Source organism: Pelecanus crispus, chromosome 6 (assembly GCF_030463565.1).
Source record: "Pelecanus crispus isolate bPelCri1 chromosome 6, bPelCri1.pri, whole genome shotgun sequence".
In the NCBI taxonomy this organism is placed as follows: domain Eukaryota; kingdom Metazoa; phylum Chordata; class Aves; order Pelecaniformes; family Pelecanidae; genus Pelecanus; species Pelecanus crispus.
The window spans coordinates 56,930,760-56,958,088 of NC_134648.1; the positions used below are offsets into that span (position 1 = coordinate 56,930,760).

Here is a 27,329-nt window from a genome sequence, read left to right on the forward strand (position 1 = left end):
AGCATTACCCTACGAGGGGTTAATGTTAAGGAATAAAAATATCAGGCTCTGGATACATTCCTCCGTATCTTGGTAGCAGTTGTTTCAGGAGCAGTTTTCTTTATTCCATGTTGTTGCATGGCTGTGGGTTCTGAAAATGTGTACAACTCTCATGTGCAGATTAGCTGAGTCATTCCTTGTCAGTTGTATCAATTCACAGCAGGACTGAGGGGAATTGCTGTGCTTTCGTGAACTTGTTAACTATTGTTGGAAACAACTTGCCTATCTACCCCTTACTAATGGATTTTAGATACCTACCCCTTTCCTAACAGGCTCTATGGACAGACAATACTTCTTAGTCATTGTATAATTCCAAAATTACCCACTCTCTGTTTACAGAAACGTGCTACAGTGTGATTTTTAGTCCCAGTGTTTCTCTGTAATTCCTACTTCCCTGTTCTTCTACTGTTCTTAAATTTACTGTAGCGTAAGAAAGTCAGATGCAGGCTGTGTGCAAGCAGGGATAGATGAACTGATTTGAATGGAACTGCATCATTTTAAGTGTGTATGAGCCCAAGCTCAGTATAGTAACTAGGGGTCTTGTTTTATTGACTTTATCTACTTAGAGTAGCCGGGAAGGTATCTGTAGGTCTTCAGACATTTTTTAAAATTTACATTTTCTATAAGATTATATAAATAAAGGTGACCAGCATCACCAAATAATGTATAATTATGAAGAAAGACTGAAGCCTCAAAGAGCGTAGTCTTACATTCTTTCTAATGGGGAAAAAAAAAAAGGTAATTTATCCATTTTTCTCGTCCTTATCCATTTTTCAGTAATTGTCCAGTTTTAAGGTAATTCTTCTGGCTTTGCAAAGAGATCAATACAGACATTTTTTCTCAATGCATTTTCCTCATAGGTTTTTAAAGTTAAATATTACACTTGATTGTGAAAAAAAACCCACAGGTGTGTGTTTTTTTTTTTTTCTTTCCTCAGTGTATCTTAAATCAGAATGGTATAATTTGTTTTCATTTTTTTAAATGGAAATGCACTGTAACTTCAAATAAAATTGCAAAAGTTGCTACAGGGTTTTCTGTGGCAGTCCGGGAGTGTGGGGAAGGGTATAAGCAGAAAGTCTTCGAGCCCCTTTTTTTTTGCTTATGAGAATAGCTTGCATACAAATTGTCAATTATGCCCCTAGTGAAAAGCTTTGAGTCCACATTTCTTGAAGTAAAAACAGTGAATTAATTTGGGTAGGTATCAATTAGCTTTCCCCCCCAATGACTATTGTGGAACAACAAAGAACAACATTAAGCACTGGAACCATCAGTTTATGCTAAGATTAAATAGAAGTTGTTCAAAGCTGCCTGTATAACTCCAACACACTTCTCTTTACCAGCTGGAGAAGAGCAAGAAAGTTAGATTCAAGCTGGGTCAAAGTATTGATAACTCAATTGATATAAACAGAGATGCACAGTAGGAGAAGCACTGTTGCACTCAGTAATACCAATACATTTTGCTTGCAAGGGGTTATGTCTGCAAAATAGGATGATTTACTGTTTGCCTGTGCTGCATGAGAAGTGCAGCTGACCAGCTTGTGGTCTGACTTTCTGAAGTAGTATATAGTCTCTTTTTTATTTCTTTTTCTACCCTCCCCGCGCCCCCCCAGTGAAATTGCTTGGTAACTTCTCTTCCCAAGAGTGTATTGAGAAGGCTATACTAGGGACAGTAAAGAAATGCTTTAAAAATGCTAACTATGTTTTTGTTGTGAATATGAATTGATTATATTGTCTCTGACAGAATAAACGTGTAAAAGAGAAATGCAAAGGGCATCTGCTTTAATATACATATTTACATGGTAATATTACTTACGTTGTTGTGCAAGCCTAGATATAAAAATGCTGGCTTTAAAGGGAGAAACAGAAAAGATGCCATTTTCACTGCTGAAATTGTAACTGAGCTTTTTGAGGAGGAGGATTTATGTCCATATTAAATAGCAAAACATGAGTCACAGCCTCGTTGCTGCTTGCACCAAAATTCTTCTCTTATAAACAGTTAATCTCCTTTATGTAATTTCATTTAAAAGCTAAGCATTAGGATACCTATTTTTCAGCCATTTTGGGAGCTAGAAATTATTCAGGATATAGTCTTCAGCACAAGATTTATTTTTATTTTTGCTTTTTAGAACTGCATCAGGTGCTAACCACTAAATCAGTGGAGAAAAGAATGACAACTACTTAAAATTAACCTGCTTCTTTAGTACAGGTTTTAACCCAAGAGTATGTCTATTTCCTCTTATTCGTATCACCATGTAAGCCCAACTGTAAGTGCACTTTAAGGGTTACTTGTAAATTCTTTTGAACCTTGCATGCCTGTTGCATTATACATGAAGAAAATACTTGCACCATGAGTTTGTAATAAATGATTAGGTGCATACTGGTATGGGAAAAACAACCCTTAAGGGCAGATAAATACTCTTGCGCTTTGATCACTTGAACCATCCCACCTATTTGAAAGCGATGTGTTAGAGAGTAGAGAGATCAATAAAATTAATATCCAGATCTTTGTATCTTATTTATTGCCAATTCTGAAGGCTTTAAGTAGTTACTTTTCCAGTGCCTCATCTTCACAATTAAATGGAGAGGAGGATTTTTTTTTTTTTTTTCCAAATGAACAATTGGAAAGTGGCAGCTTTTGGATCTATTGTATATAATGCCTCACACCTATAAGACAAATGAGTGGAAGATTCTAAGTAGATTTTAGTACTTGTTAGGTCATTTGAGGTGTTCATGACTCGCTTTACTTGCTTTTTGGTGAAGGATGCAAGTACTTTGCCTTAAGCTCACTATCTTCAGGAGACCACACACTGAATACCAGTTGAGGTAGTTTGTGTGACACCTGTAGGAACTGTGTTGGACCTGTGATACTCATACAGAACTTTGGAGTTCTGGATACACTGAAATGACATTGATATTCTAAGCACTGTGTGCTCTTTTTAAAGGTAAATTCTACCTGTAAATTCTACCATCCATTTGCATGGATGCCATATCAGGTACCTAATAAAAGTATTATTCATGAAAATAATACATTGTGTTAATATTCCACAATGAGTTTAGACTAAAAATTTACTGTCCCACACCTTTTAGTGATCAGTTAATTCCGGTCATTTTCAGTAACAAACAAACCAGCAGGGGGAAGAAAGTGGCGTGCAAATGGTATTGTATCAATGGTTGCCTTTTACTGTAATTTTTCTTTTTCCATGTTACTTTTGCTTCCATAGAAAGATATTGATACTAACATAGTAAATAGATAAGCCAGATATTCTGGTGGTTAACATTGGTATGCTGTGAAGGATCTATGCAGTTGAGCATATTTGACATGCATTCAAAGGAAAGATATTCTTTTCTTCCAGAGATGATTCTGAACTAATTTTAGTAAATGTGGGTGGAATTACTGGTAAATGCTTTATTTATTCTTTCCATTGCAGAATGTCAAACTCTTTTGGGGATAATTGTACCATTAGAAGTAAGTTAAAATATGAGTATGTGAGGAAAAAATAGTCTAACAAAAGGCTGTTTAAGATCATTGTAGTGATTTTGAAGGTAGAGAACGTTATGTGGATTATAATTACCGAAACCTAGTTGGGTAGGCAGGAGGATTCTGATGGTGTGCTTGTAATGATGTTAACAGGAAATAAAATACAGATGAATTATCTGTATATATAATACTAATTTTTGTCTACTGCTTGAAATTATTCTGCCAGAGAGCTGGAAATTTGTAAGATTTGTGTCATCGCTTCCATTTGTTTATTACGTTACTTGTATTATCTGGTTTGATATCTGTCCACTCCAAGATGTATGCCGTCAATGGAACAAATCTCATATATTTCTGAGACACATGACTCTGACTCTTTCTTCATTTTAATTTAGCAGCTGAATTTCATCCTACTTTCCAAAGTGAACATGAATCAAGAAAGCACTTTTTGGTTTGACAGAACGTGAATCGGCAACAGCTTGGAATTGAAGTAATTTTTAGTGATTTGCATGTTTACCTCAGAAAGCTGCCTTTGATCTATGGTTGCTTCTGATGGATGAGAAAACAGCACTAGAGTTAGCTGTTTGACATAGTATTGCTGATGCATGTAACTGCAGCAGTCTTTAGTAGACGTCCAATACTACTTGAAAATATTTGAATAATGAACAGAAGGCTAACAAGCAAGGCTTTCCACTTCTGAGCTGTCTAAAAGCTAGCTTATATGAGGAGGCAGTTCATAGTTTTGTGTTCATTTTCTAATTATTTTTTTCTTTTGAGTCACCAGGCCCTTTGAGTATGACAGCAATAACTTGGTAGAAATTTAGTGTTAACTGTTTGAAGTCATTCTGAGGTCAGTCAGATGTCCTTGGTTGGGAAAAAAGATATGCTTCTACAGCTAAAGCTTCAAAAGAGTTTCTAAAATTTCAGATATATTTTGCATGTATAAACAATTGAAACATGAGTTCAGTTTATTTTATATAAATCTACTTACAATATCTCTATACATACATAGATGTATTTCTCTTGCATATGGGGGAAAATGCTGTGAGCAATAGCTTCAAACCCTTGGGTTCAGTCTATTTACCCTTTTTTATTTTTCTTTTCCTTGTGGCTTTTCATTCATTCACTGTACTCATACACTGTACTTTCATTCTGTACTCAGCGTTCTTTACAGTGTCTCTACTGATCTTTTACATTTGCATTTTCTTTTGATCCAGTCTGTATGATTTTGAAAATGGATGGTCAACTCGTGTACAAAGTATGTTTTATGTACCATTTGTCTATGTTACAGTGGTTGATGCAGCAACTTAGATTTTGTTGTTCTGGATCTTACAGGCCTATTCTAAAAGTGTGATTTTTTTGGAAGATGATTCAAAGTCATCTTTAAGTGTTAGAAGGTTATGGTTATTTCAGGCTTTTATCATGGTCTTCAGTATAAAACAAACTCTTGCTTATACAGAAAAGGTTTTTTTATGAAGCAGTGCAGATATAGACAAATAGGCCAGTAACAGTTGCTTTCCTAACCTTTCCTAACCTAACCCCAAAAACCTAGGGCTTTTCCTAATGGTATGCAGAGTTTTTTCCAATGGAATTAATATAACATAGTTCTGTTTTAAATGATTGAAGAGACTTATAGCAAGGGTTGAGGTGAAGGGAAGTGATTATCTTCTGTTAGAGCTGTCAATACATCTTGAAAAAAGTTTTTTAGACCTGTGAGTCCATTTTCTAAAGGAGAGGTTGAAATGTACGGATACTGCTTTCTGGATCAAGAACCTTTAAATATTTCTGAGAAGATTCTCATCAACTTCCACAACTATTAGATTAGAGTTGTCATGAAAAAAAAAATGGAACTGATACAATATGGAATATGTTATGGTCAGAAAGGATGAGAGTGCACGTTAGAAAGACACACAGATAAGTAATAAAGTGGGAGCTTTTGAACCTATTGTGTATAATGCCCCACACTTCTAAGACCCATGAGTTGAAGACGACTCTTAAGTAGATTTGAGTACTTGTGAGGTCATTTGAAGTATTCATCTCTTTCATGCCACAAATAGCTAACTCTGTGGATGAAATATACTGATACAAAAAATAAGACTGGAGAATGAAAAGAGATCCTGTTTCTAAATTAGACTATAAGATAAATTTAGGTCAGCAAAAGTAATTTACCCTTCTAGAATTTGGTTAGCATCTGTGATTTCTTTTTTTTCCTCACTTTCTGTGTGGAAAAATTACAGGCCTTGTACTTTTTCAGAAGACTTCTTATGTCCTATCATTCATGCTGTGAAATGACAAATCTTGTTGAAAGTGAAAATTATAAATTTTAAGTCAGTAAATGAGGACTGGGCAGAGGGAAAAATTATATCAGCTACTAGCTCATTTTTGCTATATTACCTAGGAATTGGAAATTGCATTATCTTGATCTTGGAGTGAGAAGACTGTGTTTACTTTTAAAATTTAGACTCAAAATAAAAAAGATCAAGATGAATTCTACCTAGAGACCATACAAATACAGTATGTGTTCTAAGTCATTTAAGGAAGAGGAAACACTTGTCTTCTAGGATATAGTACAATTGATACTGGGGTAATATTTGAGAGGAAAAATGGGATCCTTTGAGGCTCTTTTTATATTCTTGAAACTTTTCTTAAAATTCAAGGGAGAAAAGCTTAATGTTTCCTCATAGTAATTAGTGTCTAAACTCACAGAAACTGATGATATTAGGAAGAATGAAGTTACTGTGTCATTATAGTATATTTGTTTTGGCTTAGGAACGGAAAGGAGTAGTTGTATGAATTAGAAATCCTTTCTCTCTTTGACAGTTGTTCAGCAAGGAAACAGAAATAAGAAACTTCAGTTGACCAAGCTGATCCTGGTAAACAAGGTTACTATGAATACAAAACTATTGTGCAGCTACAACTGGGTTTTCCATTCTTACTTTTATTGCACTAGAAGTTTCATGTGTAGTGGTGCGTGTTCAGATATGTACTAAGATCAGATTAATTTCTTCTTTATTTAATATACAGATCATGTAGATTTTATTCAGATGTGCTGTAAAATGACCATGGGCACATATATCTGAAGTACAAGATCAGGATGAGAAAGTGGTTTTGAAAATGAGATTTTAATAGAAAATGGTTACAATGTCAATTGCAAGGAGATGTTCATACTGTGATATTATCAGGACTTTTGACTTCTTGAAAATTGATATTAATCAGTGTTACATTTTCAGATTAATTTTAGTCTATCTTATTTTCAGCAAAATTATAGAAGCCTGAAAATAAAGTTTCTTCTCTTTATTTGCTCTGGCTAGACAGGTAACAGAGGGAGGGAGGAAAGGGTTAAAGGACAAAGCTGCTTAATTCTTCTTTGGCCCCATCACAGTCTTGGACTTAGTTACAGTGTGATTTATATCCCTATTCTAAAATCTTGCATATTATCATAAATGTAATATATATGAAGGCTTGCATACATACATGTTGTAGTGTATTAGTACATACAGAAAAAGGCCATTGGCTTCTAGGACAATTTAAATTAGTTTTAAGGTTGTTACCTGTGGTGCCCAGCTAACTGTGGTCTTCAAAAGGTGTTCTGACAGTGAAGAAGGTGCAGCATACAGCTTAGGAGCTCTCATACTGTATTTTAATACATAAGATTGAGTTATAATATATAAAATAGTTAATATGATACATAGGTCTGTAGTTATGTATATGTGTGTGTCTAAATGAGTAATGTTTTTTAAATTCTTGTACTAGCTTTCTTGAGAAGCAAGCCTCTTCTTTTAGCAGTTACTGTACAATGCCAGAAATGTAAGCAGTTTGATACATCAGATATCTGATTTTAAAGCTATATCCCAAATATCTCATGTATCTTTGCAGTTTCAAATTGTAGGGCAATTTATCAGATACAACATCATTTTGATTCCAGATACTTTTATTTGTCATTTGCAACATGGTAGAGGATCATGTACAAACAATTTTGTACGGCACTGACGGACGGTCTGTAAAATCTCCCTTGTAGTACATAGTTTCAGGACTGTGTTAATATTTGTACAGCTCATGCTTCTCAGTCTTTGTTCAACTGAGGCTCTTAAAGGAAGTTATTTGACAGACCCTTGCATGGGACTGGGTCTGTTTATAATATACTTATTACAATATATGTAAAATAGATGTTCACACACTCGTGTTATATAATTTATGTTTACAGAAGTGTACTTAAAATGTAAGCATACATGTTACTGCTTTACACCAGTGTTAAGAAAGGACTGTACTTTCTGTAAAAGTACCAGGTTGTATTTTATCAAAGGAGTATTCACCTTGAAATAAAATGAAAATTAGTCTTAAAATCACTCATCAATATTTGTGATTTCAAGACATTTTTCTACGTTCTAGAATTTTTTCCCCTTTTTGTTACCAAAAACCTGAAATTATACATTCAAAGATAAAATTAAAAAATAAAACTTGTAAAAGTGTTATTTTTACTTAGCAAGAGTGATACATAGAATACAGTTTAATAAATTTTAAGTCTGTGTCTCCCCATCTGCATAGGAAAGATTGCTATATAAAAATCTTCACAATAAAAGATTCTCTAAGAAAGTCGTATGGGCCAAGCACTTTTATGTTATTGACAGAAATATTTATCTGGATTTGTAGTTTGCCTTGGAGAACAGAAATCCTGGAAGGAGAATTGGTATTGAATCATTCTGAATAGGATAAATCCTGTCAGATACGCAACTTTTATATAAAAAGGAAATTAAGTTTAGGATTTACGAATCATAGTCACAGAATAGTTTAGGTGGTTGGGGACCTCTGGAGGTCATTTGCTCCAATGCCTGGCTCAAAGCAGGGCCAAGTGCCAAGTCTAATGTAATTTGGTGTTAGATCAGGTTGCTCAAGACATTGTCCAGATGAGTTTTGAATGTCTCCAAGGATCCCCCAGCCTCTGGGCACCCTTTTTCAATGTTTGACAATGTTCTTTGTGAATTTCTTTTTCCTATTACCTAATTAGTTATTGAATACTTGATTCATTTTTTATCATGTTATTCTAATCCCTCACTCATTGAAGTTGGTAAATTTTTACTTCCGTTTTCAAGAAATGCAGATTTAGGCCAATACAAAGCATTTTGGAATCTTGCACTGAAAATAGTGTCACTTACGGGATGTTATCACTGTAATCCCCTGCAGCCATCCATCAGAACTTCTAGCTTTGTAAAACTAAGTTGCACAAAGCACAGACTTCAGTGGTTGATTCAACAATGACTATTTAGCAAATAATTTTTGGTGAACTGTTACAGTTAGCCCCAGTGTTAAAGAAAAGTCCATTCGTAAACACAGTGCTTTAGGTAGAGCCTGGGTAAACTTTGTACCTCAGTCATCTTTACAGTGCTGTATTCTGCTCCTGTCATTGTGTTTTGCAGGCTAGTGCAAATGAAGGAGAGAGAGAGATGTAATATTATCTTCTCTTTTTCAAACTCCTTTGTGGTAATATTCTTTTGTGGAACATTCAGTGACTAATCTTTCTTCATACTGTAGAAGGAGCTGTAGTCCTTCAGTGCCTTTCCAGATAAAAATGTTCCTAACTGGGTAACCAGGGACTTTTTGAACTGTTTTGTTCTTATTTTGCAGAATCTGTTTCTAAAAATGCTTTAAAAATTAAACTCAAATTGAATTTTTAAGCATCCATTTGAAGTAGTTATTTTAACTGTAAGAAATCTTACTGTCTTCCTTGAGCTTGCTGAAAGTTTGCAAACCTGGAAACACCTATCCTGAATATAATCATAGAATCATAGTATAGTTGTGGTGGGAAGGGACCTCTGGAGATCATCTAGTCCATCTCCCTGCTCAAAGCAGTGTCAATTAGAACAATATATTCAAGCTCTTGTCCTGAACTCGGGATTTTGCATCCTAAGGTTGGAGAGTCTACCACCTGTCTGGGCAATTCATTCCAATGTTTGAGCACTCTGTCTTAGAAGAGCTTTTTTTTAGGGTTTAAGTGCAATTTCCTGTGTATTGAAATTGCCTCTCATCCTCTCTCATCCTGGGTGCCACTGGGAAGAATCTGCTTCAGTCATCTTTACTGCCTCACATCAGATTTTATACATATTAAATAAGGACCCCAAGCCTTCTTTTCTCGAGACTAAAAATCCCTGTTGTCTAAGCTTCTGCTCAAATATTAGGTGCTGTAATCTCATAATCATTTTAGTGGTGCTTTGATGGACTTGCTTCTGTCTGACTATGAGTTTCTTGTGCTGAATAGAGAAGAATAATCGGCTCCCTTGAGCTGCTGCTGCTGCTTTTCCTAGTGCAGCCCAGGATGCTGTCAGCTGCCTTTGCCACAAGGACACATTGCTGGCTCCTGGTCAGCTTGGTGTCCGTTGGAACCTCCAGGTCCTTTCCTGCCAAGCTACTTTCCAGTTGGCTGGCCCCCAGCCTGTACTGGTGCATGGGGTTGTTCCTCCACAGCTGCAGGGCTTGCATTTCGCATTGTTGAACTTCCTAAGATCCCTGTTGGTTTGTTTCTCCAGCTTGTTGAGGCAGCACAACCATCTGGTCTATCAACCCCTCCTCCTGGTTTTGTGTTATCTGCATACTACCCGAGGATGCATTCTGTTCCATCATCCAGGTCATTAATGAAGATGTTCAACAGTATTGCCCCCAGTGTAGACCCCTGAGGTAAACCACTCGTGGCTGGCTTCCAGCTGGCTGCCTTGCCACTGATCACAATCCATTAAGCTCGATAGTTCAGCCAGTTTTCAGTCCACACCACTTTCTATTTACCTAGCTTGTACCTCATCAATTTATTTATAAGAATATTGGTGTCAAAAGCCTTGCTAAAATACGATAAACAACTTCCACTATCTAAGCCAGTGATCTTGTAGAAGGCTGTCAAGTTGGTTGGTCAGGCATGTTTTCCCCTTCACAACTCCAGGCTGCCTACTCCGTCACTTTCTTTTGTCCTTTGTATGTTTGTAAATGGTTTCTAGGAGGATTTGCTCCAGTCTCAAGTCAGTCCCAAAGATAATGTAGACTTCATTTTATGAGGGTAGAAAAACCAAGTAAAAAATACAGAGGCTAGAGGGAGAGGCTTAGTGCTGCACTTGCTCTTGAGAAGTATCAGCTCTTCAATGAGCCTTGTAGCAACACCAGCTCTGGTATCGCTGGCTGGCAGTGAGCAGCTGGTGTTGCAGAGGCAGTGAGTATGAGGGCAGAAGTGTTCAGGTGTGAGAGCTTTTCCCCCTGGTTGAGGATTCCCAGCATTGTAAAGTCACTGGGATCTCCTGTCGGATGAACTCAGAAGATGAGTCCTGAAGTTTTATATTTAAATGATACCATCTATGTGGATTTTGCTTGCACAAAAGAGGTTGAGCTAAATTGCTTCTAAGTATAGGGCTCTGTTGAGTTCTTCTATAGTTAGCACTGTTAATAAAGGAATAGCACCTTCATTACATTGAGCTTACTGTGACTGAAGAAAAAGATTTAGCATTTATTTTAATATATTTATTAGTACAAAAATGTCTAAATCTGAGTATTTAGCAATAGTTCACTATAATCCTGAAGTCTTTAATATTTAAAGAAAATCTATGGTGCAGCTTCTTTGGTAGAAATAGGAGAAAAAATCTTCTGCAGTTGGAAAATTACAGGCTGTGTAGGTGTTGAGATGCCTCCTGCTTCACATTCTTAATTGGCAGCAAGCCAGATACTAAGCATTTTTGTTTTAAAGGGAAATACTCCCCTTTAAATATCTGATGGATAAAGGGTTTCATTTTGGTTCCATTTTTTAGCAGTTAGGATTTCTTCCATCTTGATACAACATGAATAAAATTTTCAATTAAATAGCTTTTCCGAGTTACCTTGACCTCTTGCATTATTGCTGTATAATATGAAGGTATGCACCTTGCAAGTTGTGTCCTAAGAAGTTGTGGACCTCATCCACCCTGTGATCCTTTTCAACTCTGGGAGCTCTAGATTTCTCAGTTCTGCTTTAAAGCTTTTTTGGAATTAGTTATGTGATACTGAGAGCAATCTGCCATGAACATGAAAGGCTTTAATATTGATGGCTTTAAATTAGATAATAAAATGCAAAATAATGCAAAAATATTGCAAGCTGTAAATAGATCAGATATTAATTTAAGTCCATTTTCAGTAGGTGGCAGAATACTGTCCTTTCACTGAGTTTAGATGTTACTTGGAGACGTGTTTTTATAGAGAGAGCTCATACATGTTTACCAAATAAGATTGCAAGGATACTAATATTAAAATCAGTCTGAAAATCTGTACTTTTATCCGTTCTTGCTGTTTTTGAATTGTATTAAAAAGGGCTTTGGTGTAGCTTTGCCCTGTCAAAACTTGTCAACATTCTTGTGTTTACAGACAACAGTTAAAAATGTAGAGTGGTGTATGTGGTAACTAGCCAGAAAATTGGTTCCTAATACTTTTTAAGAAAATTGCATTAGCTTAATTTTACACCAGTAATAGTGTTAACAGAGAATCAAAAAACTAAAAATACTAATACATTTTCTCAGCTGGAATACACACTGTGTTTAAAAAAATGCAATATTTTAAAAAAATACAGTATTGGATTAGTAATTTCCTGTATTCCTAGAGTAAGATAGATTCCAAGAGAAAAAGATAACCCATATTAAAAAGATACAGGAAATGGTGATTGGTTTTATGCTGTGTCAAACCTTTTCTTCTTGACCTTAAAATTATTTATCTTAAATTTGTCCTGTTTTCAGCTTGTTAAATTTTGTTTATAAATATTTTTGTTATTACATTCTGATACTGTGAATTTCACTTTTTGGTTTTCTTTTTTTTCCATCTGTGTCAACCTCCATCCCTGGCTGTGCTTTTTGTTCACTCTTTATTATTGTAAATGTATAGGCACAATAAAGGTGAAGTCTCTGCTCTGGGAATGATTCCCAGATTTTGCTCAGTGGGTCAGGATGTTGCAGCCCTGATATCAGCAATGTGTGATAACCTCAGTACAGCGCTCACAGCTTTCTGCTCACTTCTTACTTATCTTAGAATTTGTGGTAACTCTTCTATGTGGGTTCTTACCTTAATATTTAAGGTGTATATGGTCTTCTTAAAAAAAAAAGACAAAAATACTGGTTCCTGTCATTCATGGTGTATAGCACCTGTTTAGAAGAGTTATTGCCATGACTAAGTTTATGATGGATCCTTCTTGATTGCTCGGGAACTCAGGGAAGTAGGAATGTTTTATTTAGTCCCAGATTAATTGTATTAGTTAGGTGCTATAATCACACAAGCATTTCTAAAGATGTTAGTATATTACTAGGTGAGAAATCAATGGGACTGCTTGCAGTGGTGAAGTTACGCATAAACATGAATGCCTGTAGGACTAAGGCTTGTAATGTGTTTCTGTGGGTGGGAGCCATCATTTAATTACAATACAGGTACATGCAGGAGAGCTAGTCTTTGTGTCTGCCTTTGTAGGCAGTAGAGGGAAACAGGTACTTCAATGGCACTGTCCATCTCATCTATTTAGGCTGAGATAAATTGTTCTTTATTGAGTCCTACTTCTCTCTTGATTTTAAAGGGAAATGGTCTTAGAGGCAGACACACACAATCTAAGATTAGGTTAATTCCATCATATATGCTTTAGACACATGCTTTCAAATTACAGGTGCTTTGTGTTATTCTGTACAAAAAATGAGACATACCTGCCATAGCAAGTTTTCCTCTTTCTGGAATGGGAATGTTTTGTTGGGGCAGAGGTTTTCCTGTGTTGAGACCCTTATACAGAGTGAGTTTGTAGTTGGTGAGTTAGAATCATAGAATCGTTTAGGTTGGAAAAGACCTTTAAGATCATCCAGTCCAACCATTAACCTAACATTACCAAGTCCACCACTAAACCAATTAAGGGTAGAGTAGCAATTTCATTTTTCCTGGCTTGGTGGCTGGATTATTTTTAATGAAAGTAAAAACTAGGAATCATTCAGGTTGGAAAGGACCTCTGAGATCATCAGTCCAACCGTCAACCCAACACCACCATGTCCACTAAACCATGTCCCAAAGTGCCATGTCTACCCATTTTTTAAACACTTCCAGGGATGGTGACTCCACCACCTCCCTGGGCAGCCTGTTCCAATGCTTGACTACTCTTTCCGTGAAGAAATTTTTCCTAATATCCAATCTAAATCTCCCCTGGTGCTGCTTGAGCCCATTTCCTCTCATCCTATCGCTAACTACATGGGAGAAGAGACCAACACCCACCTCACTACACCCTCCTTTCAGGTAGTTGTAGAGAGTGATAAGGTCTCCCCTCAGCCTCCTCTTCTCTAGGCTAAACAAGCCCAGTTGCCTCAGCCGCTCCTCATAAGACTTGTGCTCCAGACCCTTCACCAGCTTTGTTGCCCTTCTCTGGACATGCTCCAGCACCTCAATGTCCTAGTTAGGTAATTACGCCCATCTGCAGAATGGAAACCTAACACAGAAGTGAACTGGGGTGTGTGTGACTCTCCACCTTGCAAAGAGGACTGAACTCCTGAATTCCTGTATTCCAGCCTTTACGTAATCTTCCAGAATGTACTGCCTTCTAACATGGAAAATTATGTTTGCAAGGATAGTGAAGAATACTTTCAAAAATACAATGAAATTGCAGTTTGCTAAACATGATTAATTTTGGTGATATCTAATTGTTGTTTGAATATTTTCACTGGGAAAGTATAGAATGCAAAGAAAAAAAATCTTTACAGTAGGATATTACAATATTTCTATTGGGCTATTTTAGTTTCTGTTGATTTTAACCAAAGCTTTTGCTTCTTGCTTATTTTACAAGCATATCCTGATTTTTAAAAGCACTTATGTATGCATTTAACAAAATAGATCTAAATTGTCCTGCTTGACTGTATCTATAATTTCATTTGATCTTCTGAAAGACATGAGTGTTGAGGATGATGTAGAGCACTAATGGAATGTGTAAAGGTCTTTTCAGCTCTAAATGCTGCAGGAAGGCTTTGCATCTTAACTGTGAATTCCCTAATATACCTCAGAGGCAGAACAAAACTAGAAGGTCGTTGTGCAAATCTATTGTCCTGTGACCAATTTATCTATCTAGTCCCCTTCCTGAGCTTGTGTGTTTCACTAAAAAAACTTGGAATGATGATGGGATGGGAAGTGGTATGTGGAAGTATTTAAAAGTAGTTTTACTATGGATTTTTTTTTTTAAATTATGTGTATAATCATATTGTACACTTAATTGTAACGTCACACTAAGAAAAATGCTTGCATGTGTACAGTAGAGCTTTGCATGCATATTTAAAAATGAGCTGCTTAGCTGCTGGAACAAATCTGAATTTGTTTAGCAAAATGGATTTTATGCATTTAAACAGGAAAAAGGATGTGTTGATGTTTAGTTTTGTTTTTAGTTTTGGCATCCAGAACCTTTCTCTTTCTGATTCCGTTCTAGAAGTTTATCCACTTGGGTAGTTTTTGTCTCATGCCTTTTCTTCATCGCTGCCTCCACTTTCCCTTCCATCCTGCTTTTTTTTTTTTTTTCCTTTTTCAGTTGTGGGATACCACTGAGAGAGAAAGGATGAGGAGAAATGTACAAGATCTTTAATCTAAACAAGTTTTGAATCCTTCTTTAATCATGTTTGTCAATATACATCTGATTATACATCTGACTGTTTTCCCTGCAAAAAGGAAAAAATGGTAGATTTCTGTTAAAATGTTGTATGTTGAGTGTAGTTTTCATGTATATCTTCTATTTGTCTCCTTTCTATGCTTTATTACTTGTATTGTTAAAATACAGAAGCTTCCACAAAACCACTGCCTTGATCATCCAGTTTGAAAAGATCGTTCAAACATTTTATATTTTTTTCCAAAGCTACACTAAAAATTAGAACATTCCATATTAGAAATTATACATAACAGATTTTATGGTTCATATTTTAATGTTTTCTATTACATATTGTATAAAAAAAAGTAATGCCTCTTAACTTATTATATGAATAACCTGGGTAATTTGGGTTTGGGCTATTTGTTATTTCGGTGTGTTTTTTCTTTTTTTTTTTTTGAAATGAAAGCTGTGAGCTAGTAACCATCACAGAGAGTAATGTATTGTATGTATATATTTTTGTAAGTTCTGGACAGGATATCCAAGGAACAAGTGTGGTGGCAAATCTTCCAGTCCTGATGCGACAGAACCCTGCAGAAACACTTCGTCGAGTTTTACCAAAAATCAGAGTAAGTTGTGTTTAATGAGGTTTGAATGTATCTTTTTCTGCCAGTATAAGTATTTTAACAAAGGCAAAAAAAATCCCATTTTTATTGCAAGCTCACTCTCTAGGAGAGGTATGTCCAGTAGTTCTTCCACATTAATTCACTGAATTTACAAAGTATTGCAGGTATTATATATTTTTTGAAAAACGTTACAACAGGAGAAGAAAGCAGAATTAATGATATTTACATATTCTAAAGATTTACCAGTAGTTTGACAGCTTTTTGAGAACTTTTTGAGAACCAGCCAGTCATAATGGTTCATTTTGACATTCTCAATCTCCTTCCATCCAAACACTTAAGATTTTCGTGCTGCTATCCAGAAAAGTATACTTTGCTTTTAGCTGTCTGAAGTTCCGTGTGCTGCCCTCCACATTTTTAGTAAGCCACTGCTAGCTGTAGTAGATGCATACTGGCCACGTAATGTTACACAGTAATTTTATATACAGATATGTTTGTATAAAGGATATTTGGGTTGTTAAGCCTGGAGAAGAGAAGGCTCTGGGGACACCTTATTGCAGCCTTTCAATACTTAAAGGGGGCTTATAAGAAAGATGGGTACAGACTTTTTAGCAGGGCCTGTAGCAATAAGACAAGGGGTAATGGTTTTAAACTAAAAGAAGATAGATTCACATTAGATGTAAGGAAGAAATTTTTTACAATAAGGGTCGTGAAACACTGGCACAGGCTGCCCGGAGAGGTGGTAGATGCCCCAATCCCTGGAAGCATTCAAGGTCAGGTTGGATGGGGCTCTGAGCAACCTGATCTAGTTGAAGATGTCCCTGCCTCATTGTAGGGTGGTTGGGCTAGATGTCCTTTAAAGGTCCCTTCTAACCCAAACTATTCTATGATATTAAGGAAGATAAATATCTCTGTATTTCCACTCTGCCCCAGGTATGACCCCTTGCCTAGAAGAAATGAAAAAGTTCATTTAAGGTGTGGTTTAAGGAACAGCTTCAGCCAAATAAGAACAAACTGCATCACAAACACAAATGCAAAGCCTCATAACTCTAAAGCTAAATAACACTAAATAAGTCTAATAACTCTATGTAAGGCTACAGCAGGAATTAAGACTTTATGTTAGCCTGCCTGTTAGAGTGGTTTTCATTGATTTTTAAGGCTACCAGCTGAGTGGAAGAATACATTGGTTTTGGCTATCAAAATATCTGAAAGTTTATTTTGGTAACAGCAAATTTCTGAGGGTTTTTTTATTGGAGCAGTGTATTGCCAGTCTTCTACTGATACCATTCACAGTTTTTATGTGATTAAATCAAAGTTTTGATTTAGAATAGTCTCTGTCCTGGTCTCATGCAATTGATCACTTTGATGTTAACCTGGTCCTAATTTATACAAATTATCAGCTAAAGGAACATTGTATTTGTTAGTAGCTGTTTGAATGTACGTGCTCTCTATGGGAAAAGAGGGAAAAGTCACAAGGGTTTCTTGTAGAAATTTTATTTTCAAAGAACTGAATTGTGTTCATAATTTTATGGACAGACTCAGTTTCCCCATACATTTTTAAAGATATGTTTGACATTTTCAGTAGTATGATTCAGTCATGATTTTACCAGGATGCATTGTAGAATTTAGGGTTTTTTTCCCCCGTATAATTTAAAATTCTTTGCCTTTTTAACACCACTTGCCAACAGGAATGTTATTTTCTTGTTGCAAACAACTAATGCTTAAGAAGAGTATTTAGATCATTTCAGAAAGACAGAAAGAGCTTAACTAATTACTGATTCAAGCTAAATATGAATTGATTATCTAAAATACATTGAAAGTTTGAGTTATGTTAAGAATCTCCTCAGCTACCTTGTCCTCTCTATCTCAAGCGCTTTAGGGATGAGAAGAAAAAGTTCTGTAGTAGCTGCTGTGAGTTTTCTTGCTATATCTGTATCAGATTCTCATTGCCAGCTTTAAGAAAGTGTATAATAACATTAGCAACAAAGGTGACATGGCTGAGTAACATGCTTGCATTATACAGTTTTCTGTCTACCGAGGAGGTGACTACTAAACAGCAAAGTGGGCCCATGCAAAAATTACACCTGTTAGTTCTAGTAAATTCTCATTTATATTTCATTGTTTTCTTTACTGAAGTTTTGAAGAAATGAATTGCTTCTGTTATTGAAAAGCTGTGTGGCTATATATCTCTCAGGTTTTTGTTTTTTGGTGGTTTTTTTTTTACTTTTAAGGCAGATACCTTAGCATTATATTAGTAAACGAATTCCAGAGAAAATACCATGTTATGAAAACTTACTTGGTGTATTTCTTGCTGTGTGTGGAATTGGTCTTAAACTGAATCCTCCCTCTGCCTCCTAATCTTAAGAAAGAGGCTGCTCAGGAGGCAATTCAGTATTTGTGAAAAATTAATTTAATAGGTTACATTCTGCTCATTTGTTGTGATTTGATTGACTGAAAGATGAGGAACAAATATGTATGTGGTCATCAGCATGATTACTTAGCAAATATTCTTCCGTAGGATATTTAAATGCAAGCCCTACTGCAGAGGAGTCTTAGGTTCCATGTGGTAGATGTACTCAGTAATATTCCATGCACTGATATATGCTGGGGGCCACCCAGCTGGAAAGCAACTTTGCAGAAAAGGACAAGGGGGTCCTAGTAGACACGAAGTTGAACATGAGCCAGCAATGTGCCCCTTGCCACAAAGCATCCTGGACTGCATCACACAAAACATTGCCAGCAGTTCAAGAAAGGTGATCCTTCCCCTCTACTCCACCCTCTACTCCACCTTCTACTCTACTACACGTGGGGCACTGTGTCCAGTTCTGGGCTCCCTGGTACAAGAGAGACATGGACATACTGAAGAGAGTACAGTGAAGGGCCATGAAGAGGATTAAGGGACTGAAGCATCTCTTCTATGAGGAAAGGCTGAGAGGGCTGAGACTGTTCAGCCTGTAGAAGAGAAGGCTTGGAGGGGATCTTATCAATGTATATAAATACCTGAAGGGAGGATGCAAAGAGGACAGAGCCAGGCTCTTTTCAGTGGTACCCAGTGGCAGGGCAAGAGGCAGTAGACACAAACTGAAACACAGGAGGTTCCCTGTGAATATCAGGAAAGACTTTTCAGCTGTGAGGGTGACCGAGCACTGGCACAGGTTGTGCAGAAAGGTTGTGGTCTTCCTCCTTGGAGGTATTCAAAAGCTGTCTGGACATGTTCTGGCTCTAGTTGGCCCTACTTGAGCAGGGGGATTGGACAAAATGACCTCCAGAGGACTGTTCCAGTCTCAACCATTCTGGGATTCTGTGAATATCAGACATCACTTTTCAACTTTGTATTATCTGCTGAAACTTCTGTGATCCCAAGAGACTCCTATTTCTGAAGAGGAGCTGTTCCAACTTTTGTCTGATTATTTAAATTCAGCAAATGGCCAAGAAATAGCTGTCCTCAGAACTGAGGACTAGTACAGACTGACAGATTGTTTAGAAAACAATAAAGTACTTCTAGTTATCATGTTCTGTGCTGTATGATGCAGGTCAGTAGGCATTTTGTTTAAATATATATGTGTGTATAAAAAAATGCTTTGAGAAAAAGAATGACTAAGAGTTAAAAAGTAATTGAAACCCCTTTAACTTACACCAAGTTTCTGCAGTTACTACCACATATTTTTCTGAAATTTATAATGCATTCTTTCCTAAACCAACCTACTGGCTTCAAGAAAAGTTTTTTTTAATTTTCTGTTTAACATACTGAATCCATTTTTGTCTCTCATGTCTCTGCTTTGAGAGCAGAGTTCTTCTGGAAATGAAGGAGTAATAAGAAACTCCGGGGTTTTTTTACCCTTATTTGCCAGGATATGAAGTGGTAGTCTTTGCCTCTTTGTCTTTAACAAAAAGTCTAATATGAGAATAGTTTTTGATTCTAGTCTTAGGTTTTTTATATAGCGATGGAGAAAAAAATTAAAAGGATGATTGTTAGCATGATCAGGGCCTGGGGCCTGGAAAATATTTGTACGGTGGGAGTTGGAGCTCAGTGTGTTTAGGTCAGGCGGTACTTAATTACTTTGTAAAAGTATCTTCCTGCATAATATTAAAGGACATTCAACTGAAAACAGTGTATGAAGGAAAAGAGTTAGGAATTGAAGACAGAAATATTAGAAATGATGCAGATAATTTTAATAATAAATCCAATCAATCTTTGAGCAAATAACTGAGAAAGTAGTGGTTTTCATCTTGCACTGTCATTTAAATCCAAACTGAATGCCTTCCTAGATGATAAATTAAATGAAACTTATGTTAATGGGCTCAAGGCAGAGGTAAAATACTGAAATACAATGAGGCCAGTCTAAATCTAAGTGTTCCTTTCAGGTTTAAGCTTTATAAATTAAAACTTTCTGGAATGTATATGAGTTAAATTTCTTTCTGTGGCTATCCTCTTATAGAGCAGGGTCTTCCATGGTGCTCTGTTATCTAATATTTATTTAATTTGTAATAGAACAGTTCTGTTGTACCCATGTTCACTGCACTTTTAACTGCAAAACAGTAATTGGCATCATTAAGCCCTTGACCTGTTTTGTTTTTTTTTTTTTTTTTTTTCCTTATCCTTGTTTTTATTGGAGGAATAGTCCTGACCATTAGATGGAAACTGTTATAAAGGAATAATCAAACTCAGCTATGATTCAAGTCTTGCAAATGTAGTCTGGCATTGCAGGGAAATAATCTGACTTAAATTACTGCACTTGGTTTCACTTCTGTAGATTGGGAAAAATAATTTGTGAATTCAAATTTGCACATGAAGAATGAGCTTCAGGGTGCTATTGATCTGAAAGTATTGTCATCATATAACTGGCTAGGAAACCAGTCTACTTATTTAGCATACTTGCAGAAACCCAAAAGCAAAAATAAATACTGTTTTTATTAGAGCTGAGGATAAAACAGATACAGGAAGAAATAAATGCAAGGAGTTTTCTGGCTGGATACATTACAAATTTCTATTTCACTTGTGAGAAATTGCTAAACCTGGTTACTTTTATAAATAAATATAGAAATGGATATATGCAAATTGCTTATCATTCCTTAAAACCTAATTAAATTAAAATTATAGCAAAGACCCTTTATATATTTAACATAAGTGTTTTAGGTCTGAGATGAGCAAAATCAAACATACATCAACAAATATGCCAAATCTACGTAATGATTAAATTGGGTGTCAGTATTTTGGTTATGCTAATAAAATAGATAAGTTGTGTATCATTTAGATGTTAATGTATGAATGAGGTTATGAAATATTTTTTAAAATTCTACAGTTAAAAAGAAGTGGTATCTTTGTATGGGTTCTTTTGCATAGAGATCCCTAATCTCTGGATTTCTGCATGCACCTCCTCATGAACCTTGGAAGTCATTGAAATGCAGATTTAGAGAAAGCTTAGACGTTCTTCTCAGCATTTCTTGTTGTGCACCAAATGGCTCCTTTCAAATAATTAGTAGTATTTTCCCTGTTTTCCATGCTTGGATACTGCCACCAGAAGTAGTGGAGGGAGATTGCAGGTGTCTATCTGATTGACTAATAAGAGATTTTTCCAAATGCTGTGATTACAGGAAACCATGGATACTCTTACTGAAGTATATGCATCAAGCCTTATTCAGTGCTGTCTGATTAGTTCCAAACTCATTTTCACTGTTACTTATTTTCCTAATATATCAGTCTCCTCTTGAAAGCTTTTCTTTTTTCCTAGTTGATTTTATAGTTTAAGAAGAGGTGGGGTGATTTTCACCCTGTCCTATACCTAACATTGATTTTTAAGGTCCATCCTCATTGTATCTTTGAGCTTCTGAAATCTTCATTATTTCTGTGTCTTTCTAGTCCTAAATGAAGATTTCTGGTATATCAACACAGTTACTAAAACGATTGACTATGTTTCTGCTTACAGCATTCTTTCAAGAGAATTCTGTTGCTGCAGGACATAAAATGCATTAAACTAGAGGTGAATTTTCTGTTTTCCAATTAATGGAATAAGCCAGGCTTTCTAAATTGTGCAAGTTTTGGTGCCTGAGTTTAACTTTTAGACATTAGGATAGTTCAAGAACATGCTAATACCCTTAAATTCCATTAAATACGCTTGTCTGAATAAGGTAGACAGGAAAAGCTTTTTATCTCCAGAGTGAGAATCTGTGGAGGATCCATGTATAGAAAAATACATTACTTTCTAAATCAATAAATTTAAGTTAAGTAACTTTAAGTCACTCAACTTGAGTTCAGTGAAATTGGAATGAGGAGACCCATACATTTTCATATGTGGAACTGTACAGTTCTGAGTGCAAACATCAATGCAGGCAGGTGTGTAAGCAATCTAGAAATTTACATTTCAATGTCTCCCGAGGTCCATGAGGAGGCACATCCAGAGAATGTGTTCTCACACATGATTATCCAGAGTTGTGTGGATCTGTGGAGGATACTATTTGGAAACGTTAGTTGATGGTAAGTAACCCTGTTTGCATTGCGTACGGAGTGAACACGTACATAAAATTGAATTCAGCTCCATTATGTTCTGGTCTGCAGTGATGTCTTAGCATCTACAGTGTGTACATAGTTCTTTTGATTATTTTGGGAATTTTTTTTGAACAAGTGTAAGCCAAAATCCCAGAAACATTCAAGTTATGAAATTGATAGGTGTCCTTATTCTTGGTTGTGGCTGTTGTAAGAACAATGGAGGAACAAGGACAGAGATAGGCTGTGGAGATAACAAGAGGGCGGTTTCCATGGCTCTTGAATGCAAATACTTTATCACACTTTGATGCTGTTTCTTTTTTTCGTTTGGGGGAGCAGGGGCACAGAGAATGCTGTTACAAATATACATGGCTGTAAACTGAGACAGCTGTTGAGACATAAGTAATGATTCTCTTTGGAATCAGATAAACTAAAAATTATACATTTGCTCACACAAGCTGATTGACGTTTGTGTAATGAAAACGTCTTCTTGTTTTACTTTGAAGTAAGAAAAGTCTACTAAATAATTTCTCAGATGTTCTCTGCAAACTGTTTTCTCAGCAAAATTCCTCTGCTATATAATACTTAGGTGCATAATGGATATTTTCTTAATCTGGTCTAGGCTGATTTTTTTTTTTTAAATTAAAATGTAAGCTTACCATTGATTTTTGATATGTGATCTGAAAAACACTGTTCATCTCAAGCACTTCAAAAAAGAAACAAAACCACATATATCAAGTGTTAAATAGGAAGCATGGGCTTTAAACTCTTACTAGAGTTTGGAATAATTTGTAAAATGATTGTGATGCTTTAGTAGTAGAATAATGCACTTTATTTTCTCATGGGAGAAAGATATGTTTGGAGAAGTAAACAAATGTTCACCTAGCTCATAGATATGTACATACTTACAATGAATGCTGTGTCATAGATTACATCCTGAAAGCTCTTTGTGCATAATCTGAACTTGCATAGAACTGAAATTTAAATTTCCTTTTTGTTGTATTCAAAAAATTTAGTAATATTTCATTCCGATATTATCTTTGTTTAACTTTTGCATTGATGTTTTTAAAGACAGACTAATTTACTATGTTCTTATATGTTAAAGCTAAGTACTAGTAAATGCTGAGTTACCTAGGTAAATATTCTAGTACATCTTGCTTTATTCTTAAGACTTTCTCTAGATATACTCATTTTCGTTTGTGTTCCATGTTAGTTGGCAAGGGACAAAATTTAAATTGCCTTCTGCTATTTTAGTATCTCTCACTGGATGAATGAAATATTTCTTTTTTTATTCATGTGCATAAACAGCAGAAGTGCAATTGTTGGCTGGCCTGTTTTTACCTCTCATTTGGTAAAGTTGAAAAAGCCACACATATGCATTGATGAAACTGAAAGTACAAAAATATTATTTATTTTTCTTATAAGGTTCATGCTATAATATCAGTAATTGCTGTTAAGATGAAATAGTTGTACTGCCAATTTTGTAGTTTACCGAGGTTGTTGCATATTCACTCTTAAAAGTGAATGTAAAAATTTGAACGTTCTTTCAGTTTATGTCTGCTTGATGCTCTAAATTGATATAATTTGTAATTATACAGGAGGTGCTGCATGTTGCAGGAGTGGAAATGCAGTTGACAGCTGCTGTTTCATTTTTGACTGTTCTGCAAGAGGAGTCGGTGTCCATTCATACATACTCACACTCCTTCCTACACATCATTCTCCAGAACCTGGAACACAGAGATGCAGGTCAGGGCTGTGCAACTGTGCTGATGACTGATTACTTCTATGTTTTGTTTCCTTAGTGACTGGGCAATACTGTGTAAAGCAGTGAGTGCAGTCACTGTGACTTTGTATCTAGACTTGCATGAATGAAAAGTCTTTTGCATGCTGACCACTTACATACTGATATTTAAATGTAATTCTGATTGAAGCAAACAAACCCACTTTGTCTGAAGGACTAAATCCCAACTTTGTTACTGAGTCCAGCTTCTACTGAAGTACCAGAGTTCTGTGGCTGAGAAGACAGAGGGAGAATGGTTGAGGTTTCTTCTGTAATGATTAGTTTTTCTTAACTTTGACAGTATTTTTAGGATATAAAGAAAAAAGAGCCTATTGTAAAACTAGAAAGTTTCAGTGGGCATAAGAAAAGAATATGCTTCTAAATGAGGGAAACTGTTTTCAAAACAAACAGGATGCTTATTTTCCTCTACCAGAATTCAAAAGGTAAAAGAAATGGGGACAGAATTTGCTTCTCACCTATCCTACTTCTTAATGACTGTTTGAAGTCTTGAATGTTAATTTAGTGGCTTTTAGAGATCTGTCTCCTTGCAGAGATGAGTTTAAAAAATGAGAACTAATTTTGTAAAACTGATGTGTGTTTTGTTATACCCGCTATATGTGCAACGTAACATATAACCCATTTCTTTCTAACAGGTGTCAGCAATGCATGGCTAGAAACTCTTCTTGCTGTAATAGAAGCTTTACCAAAAGAGACTATCAGACATGAGGTAATATGTCTCATATATATCTCCCATTTATACTAACAACAAATTAAGAATGTTTTGTAAGATTGTAGTTCCCTGCAAGTCTCGTTCACTTCAGTAAGATTTGTGGCAGTTCTGCGCCTATGAAAACAGTAATGCTTGTGGAACATACTGTAGGAGAGGAATGTGCTAAAAGGTGAGACAGGAAGGTCACCTTAAAAAATTTTAGTGTTCTTCAGCAAATAAAGACTATTTACTTTCACTGCGCTTAGTATTTTCAGTAACATGTTTTTATGTATCCTGTTTCAGTTTACAGGGTGGTGTCTCATTCTGTGTCTTCATGCAAGAACTAAAATTTGTTTGCTACCGGATTAAAATTCTGATTTCTGCTAAATGGGACTGAATGCTAGAGACTCATTTCATTGTGTATTTCAGTTGTTCTTGAGGTACCAAAACCCTAATGTCCTGCAGACACCCTTAATTTTTCACTGTGTAGCTCAAGAAAGAGGAAGAAAATCTGTCACTAAGTCATAGTGTCACTCCCTTTTACTCTGCTATTTATTCAGTTTTGTTTTGAGTATTCATATTTCATTGCTAAGTTTTAAAGATTTGCCACAGGCATGTTTTACTGTGTTTATAATTAAAACAATATGGAGATTTAAATATATTATTGTTTGTGTAGTATAAAAATACTCATTAAAATTAGTGGGTAATTGAAATCCAGCACTGTTTAAAAAATAAACTTCTAAAGGGTGAAAAGTTAGGTTGGGAAAAAAAGAGAAATTATTCTAGTCGCCTCCACAATCTAATTGTAATGTAATTTTAAATATGCCATTTAAACATGGTGGAGTTTCTCCCCTAATTTGCCTCTAGGAACACACTTAAAAGTTTCCACAAAAATTTGCTTTGGGAAGATCACAACTGATAAAGCAGTGTTGATTTAGCAGCTATACAGAAACCTGAATCTGAAAAGGGGCTTTCGTGTTACTTGAAAGATCTTTGTATCAGAAAACTTGGAATATTCTAGTTGTTAATGTTTTTTGTAAGTAAAAATCATATGACAGTCATGGATTTCAAGGACATAAGGAAAGGTGTGTGTGTGTCAGACCAAAGGTCAGCTTAACCCAGTATCCTGTCTCTGGCAATGGTCACTTCAAGCGAGAGACTGTGTCTAGGTTAGTAATTGGAGTTAGTATTACTAGACGTGGTGTGTTTGCTGTCATGGTTCAAAGACCAAATAAGTAATATACAGTTTTGTTGGTAACTAATGATACATTTCTTTATGCAATGTTATAGTTGGAAGCATACCTTATGTACTAATTCTAGTCTGGGTGATATATTTGCCCTTACAGTGGTAAAATTCCCTTACCTCAAAATTTCAGTGGTAAGAGGAGGAGAAAAATGCTTTTAGAATTTTGTTGGACTTTCCTGCCCTGTATATTATCCTTTTGTGGAGCTCTGCAAAAGAGATTGAGCAACTGTGGCAGATTACAGGAGATACCTCTCTGTAATGTTCCTCTTGGCCTGGCACCTGGATTTCTCTAATTATTTCTGGGCAAAATATAACTAAATAGGGTGTTCTGCAGGCTTGCCTTAGTTTGTTTCTGGCACCATAGAGGTGTTTCAACAAATGACAGCAGAGCTCCAATAAAGATGCAAGTTTTCTGCATCTGTATGGAAATGGAACCTCTTTCCTACAGATCCCCAAAGTATGCGTAATCAAGAGGAATCGTTGCCTCAAAACTTTGTATCAGAAGTGGCGTTTCCTGGGAAAACTTATGAGAAAGCACCTCAGAGGCTTCCTTTTCCTTTCTCTGCATTTTTTTTTCTTGTGCGGGAACATATTTAACAACTTTTGTGAAAATTACCAGCTAATAGCTATAAATATTCATACACAACTGTCCTGGTTTTGGCTGGGATAGAGTTAATTATCTTCCTAGTAGCAGGCATAGTGCTGTGTTTTGGATTTAGTAGGAGAAGAATGTTGATAACACACTGATGTTTTAGTTGTTGCTAAGTACTGCTTATGCTAGTCAAGGACTTTTCGCTTCCCATGCTCTGCCAGGTGCACAAGAAACTGGGAGGGGGCACAGCCAGAATAGTTGATGCAAACTGACCAAAGGGCTATTCCATACCATACGGCGTCATGGGCAGTATATAAACTGGGGGGGGGGGGGTTGGCTGGGGAGCAGCGATCGCTGCTCGGGGACTGGCTGGGTATCGGTCGGCGGGTGGTGAGCAATTGCATTGTGCATCACTTGCTTTGTATATTATTATTATTATTATTACTACTACTACTACTACTATTTTCCTTTATTTCAATTAGTAAACTGTTCTTATCCTAATCCAGGAGTGTTTCTCACTCTTACTCCTCCAATTCTCTCCCCCATCCCATTGGGGTAGGGGGAGTGAGTGAGCAGCTATGTGGTGCTTAGTTGCTGGCTGGGGCTAAACCACGACAACAACTTAGTCTCAAAATAAAGACACAAGTAGACATATGTAAAACTGTGGCTGTGATGTCAATCATAAACTGCTATTTGGGCCAAGATATGGGTTTAGTATGCTATGATTAGCATGGAATATTAAATATAGGTTTCCAATAGACTGTTAATGTATGTAGGCATTATTATTGTTAGTACTGATTAAT

The 27,329-nt window shown here is 36.0% G+C and overlaps 1 protein-coding gene across 1 annotated transcript in view; it reads left to right on the plus strand.

Moving 5' to 3' along the window:
* Positions 1–27,329, plus strand: part of PPP4R4 (protein phosphatase 4 regulatory subunit 4) — a 74,336-nt gene that overhangs the window by 9,292 nt on the left and 37,715 nt on the right. Inside the window, exons 3-5 of the mRNA XM_075712712.1 lie at positions 15,619–15,721; positions 23,798–23,945; positions 24,633–24,706. Of these exons, the coding sequence (XP_075568827.1) occupies positions 15,619–15,721; positions 23,798–23,945; positions 24,633–24,706 (325 nt within the window). The remainder of the gene's footprint in view (positions 1–15,618; positions 15,722–23,797; positions 23,946–24,632; positions 24,707–27,329) is intronic.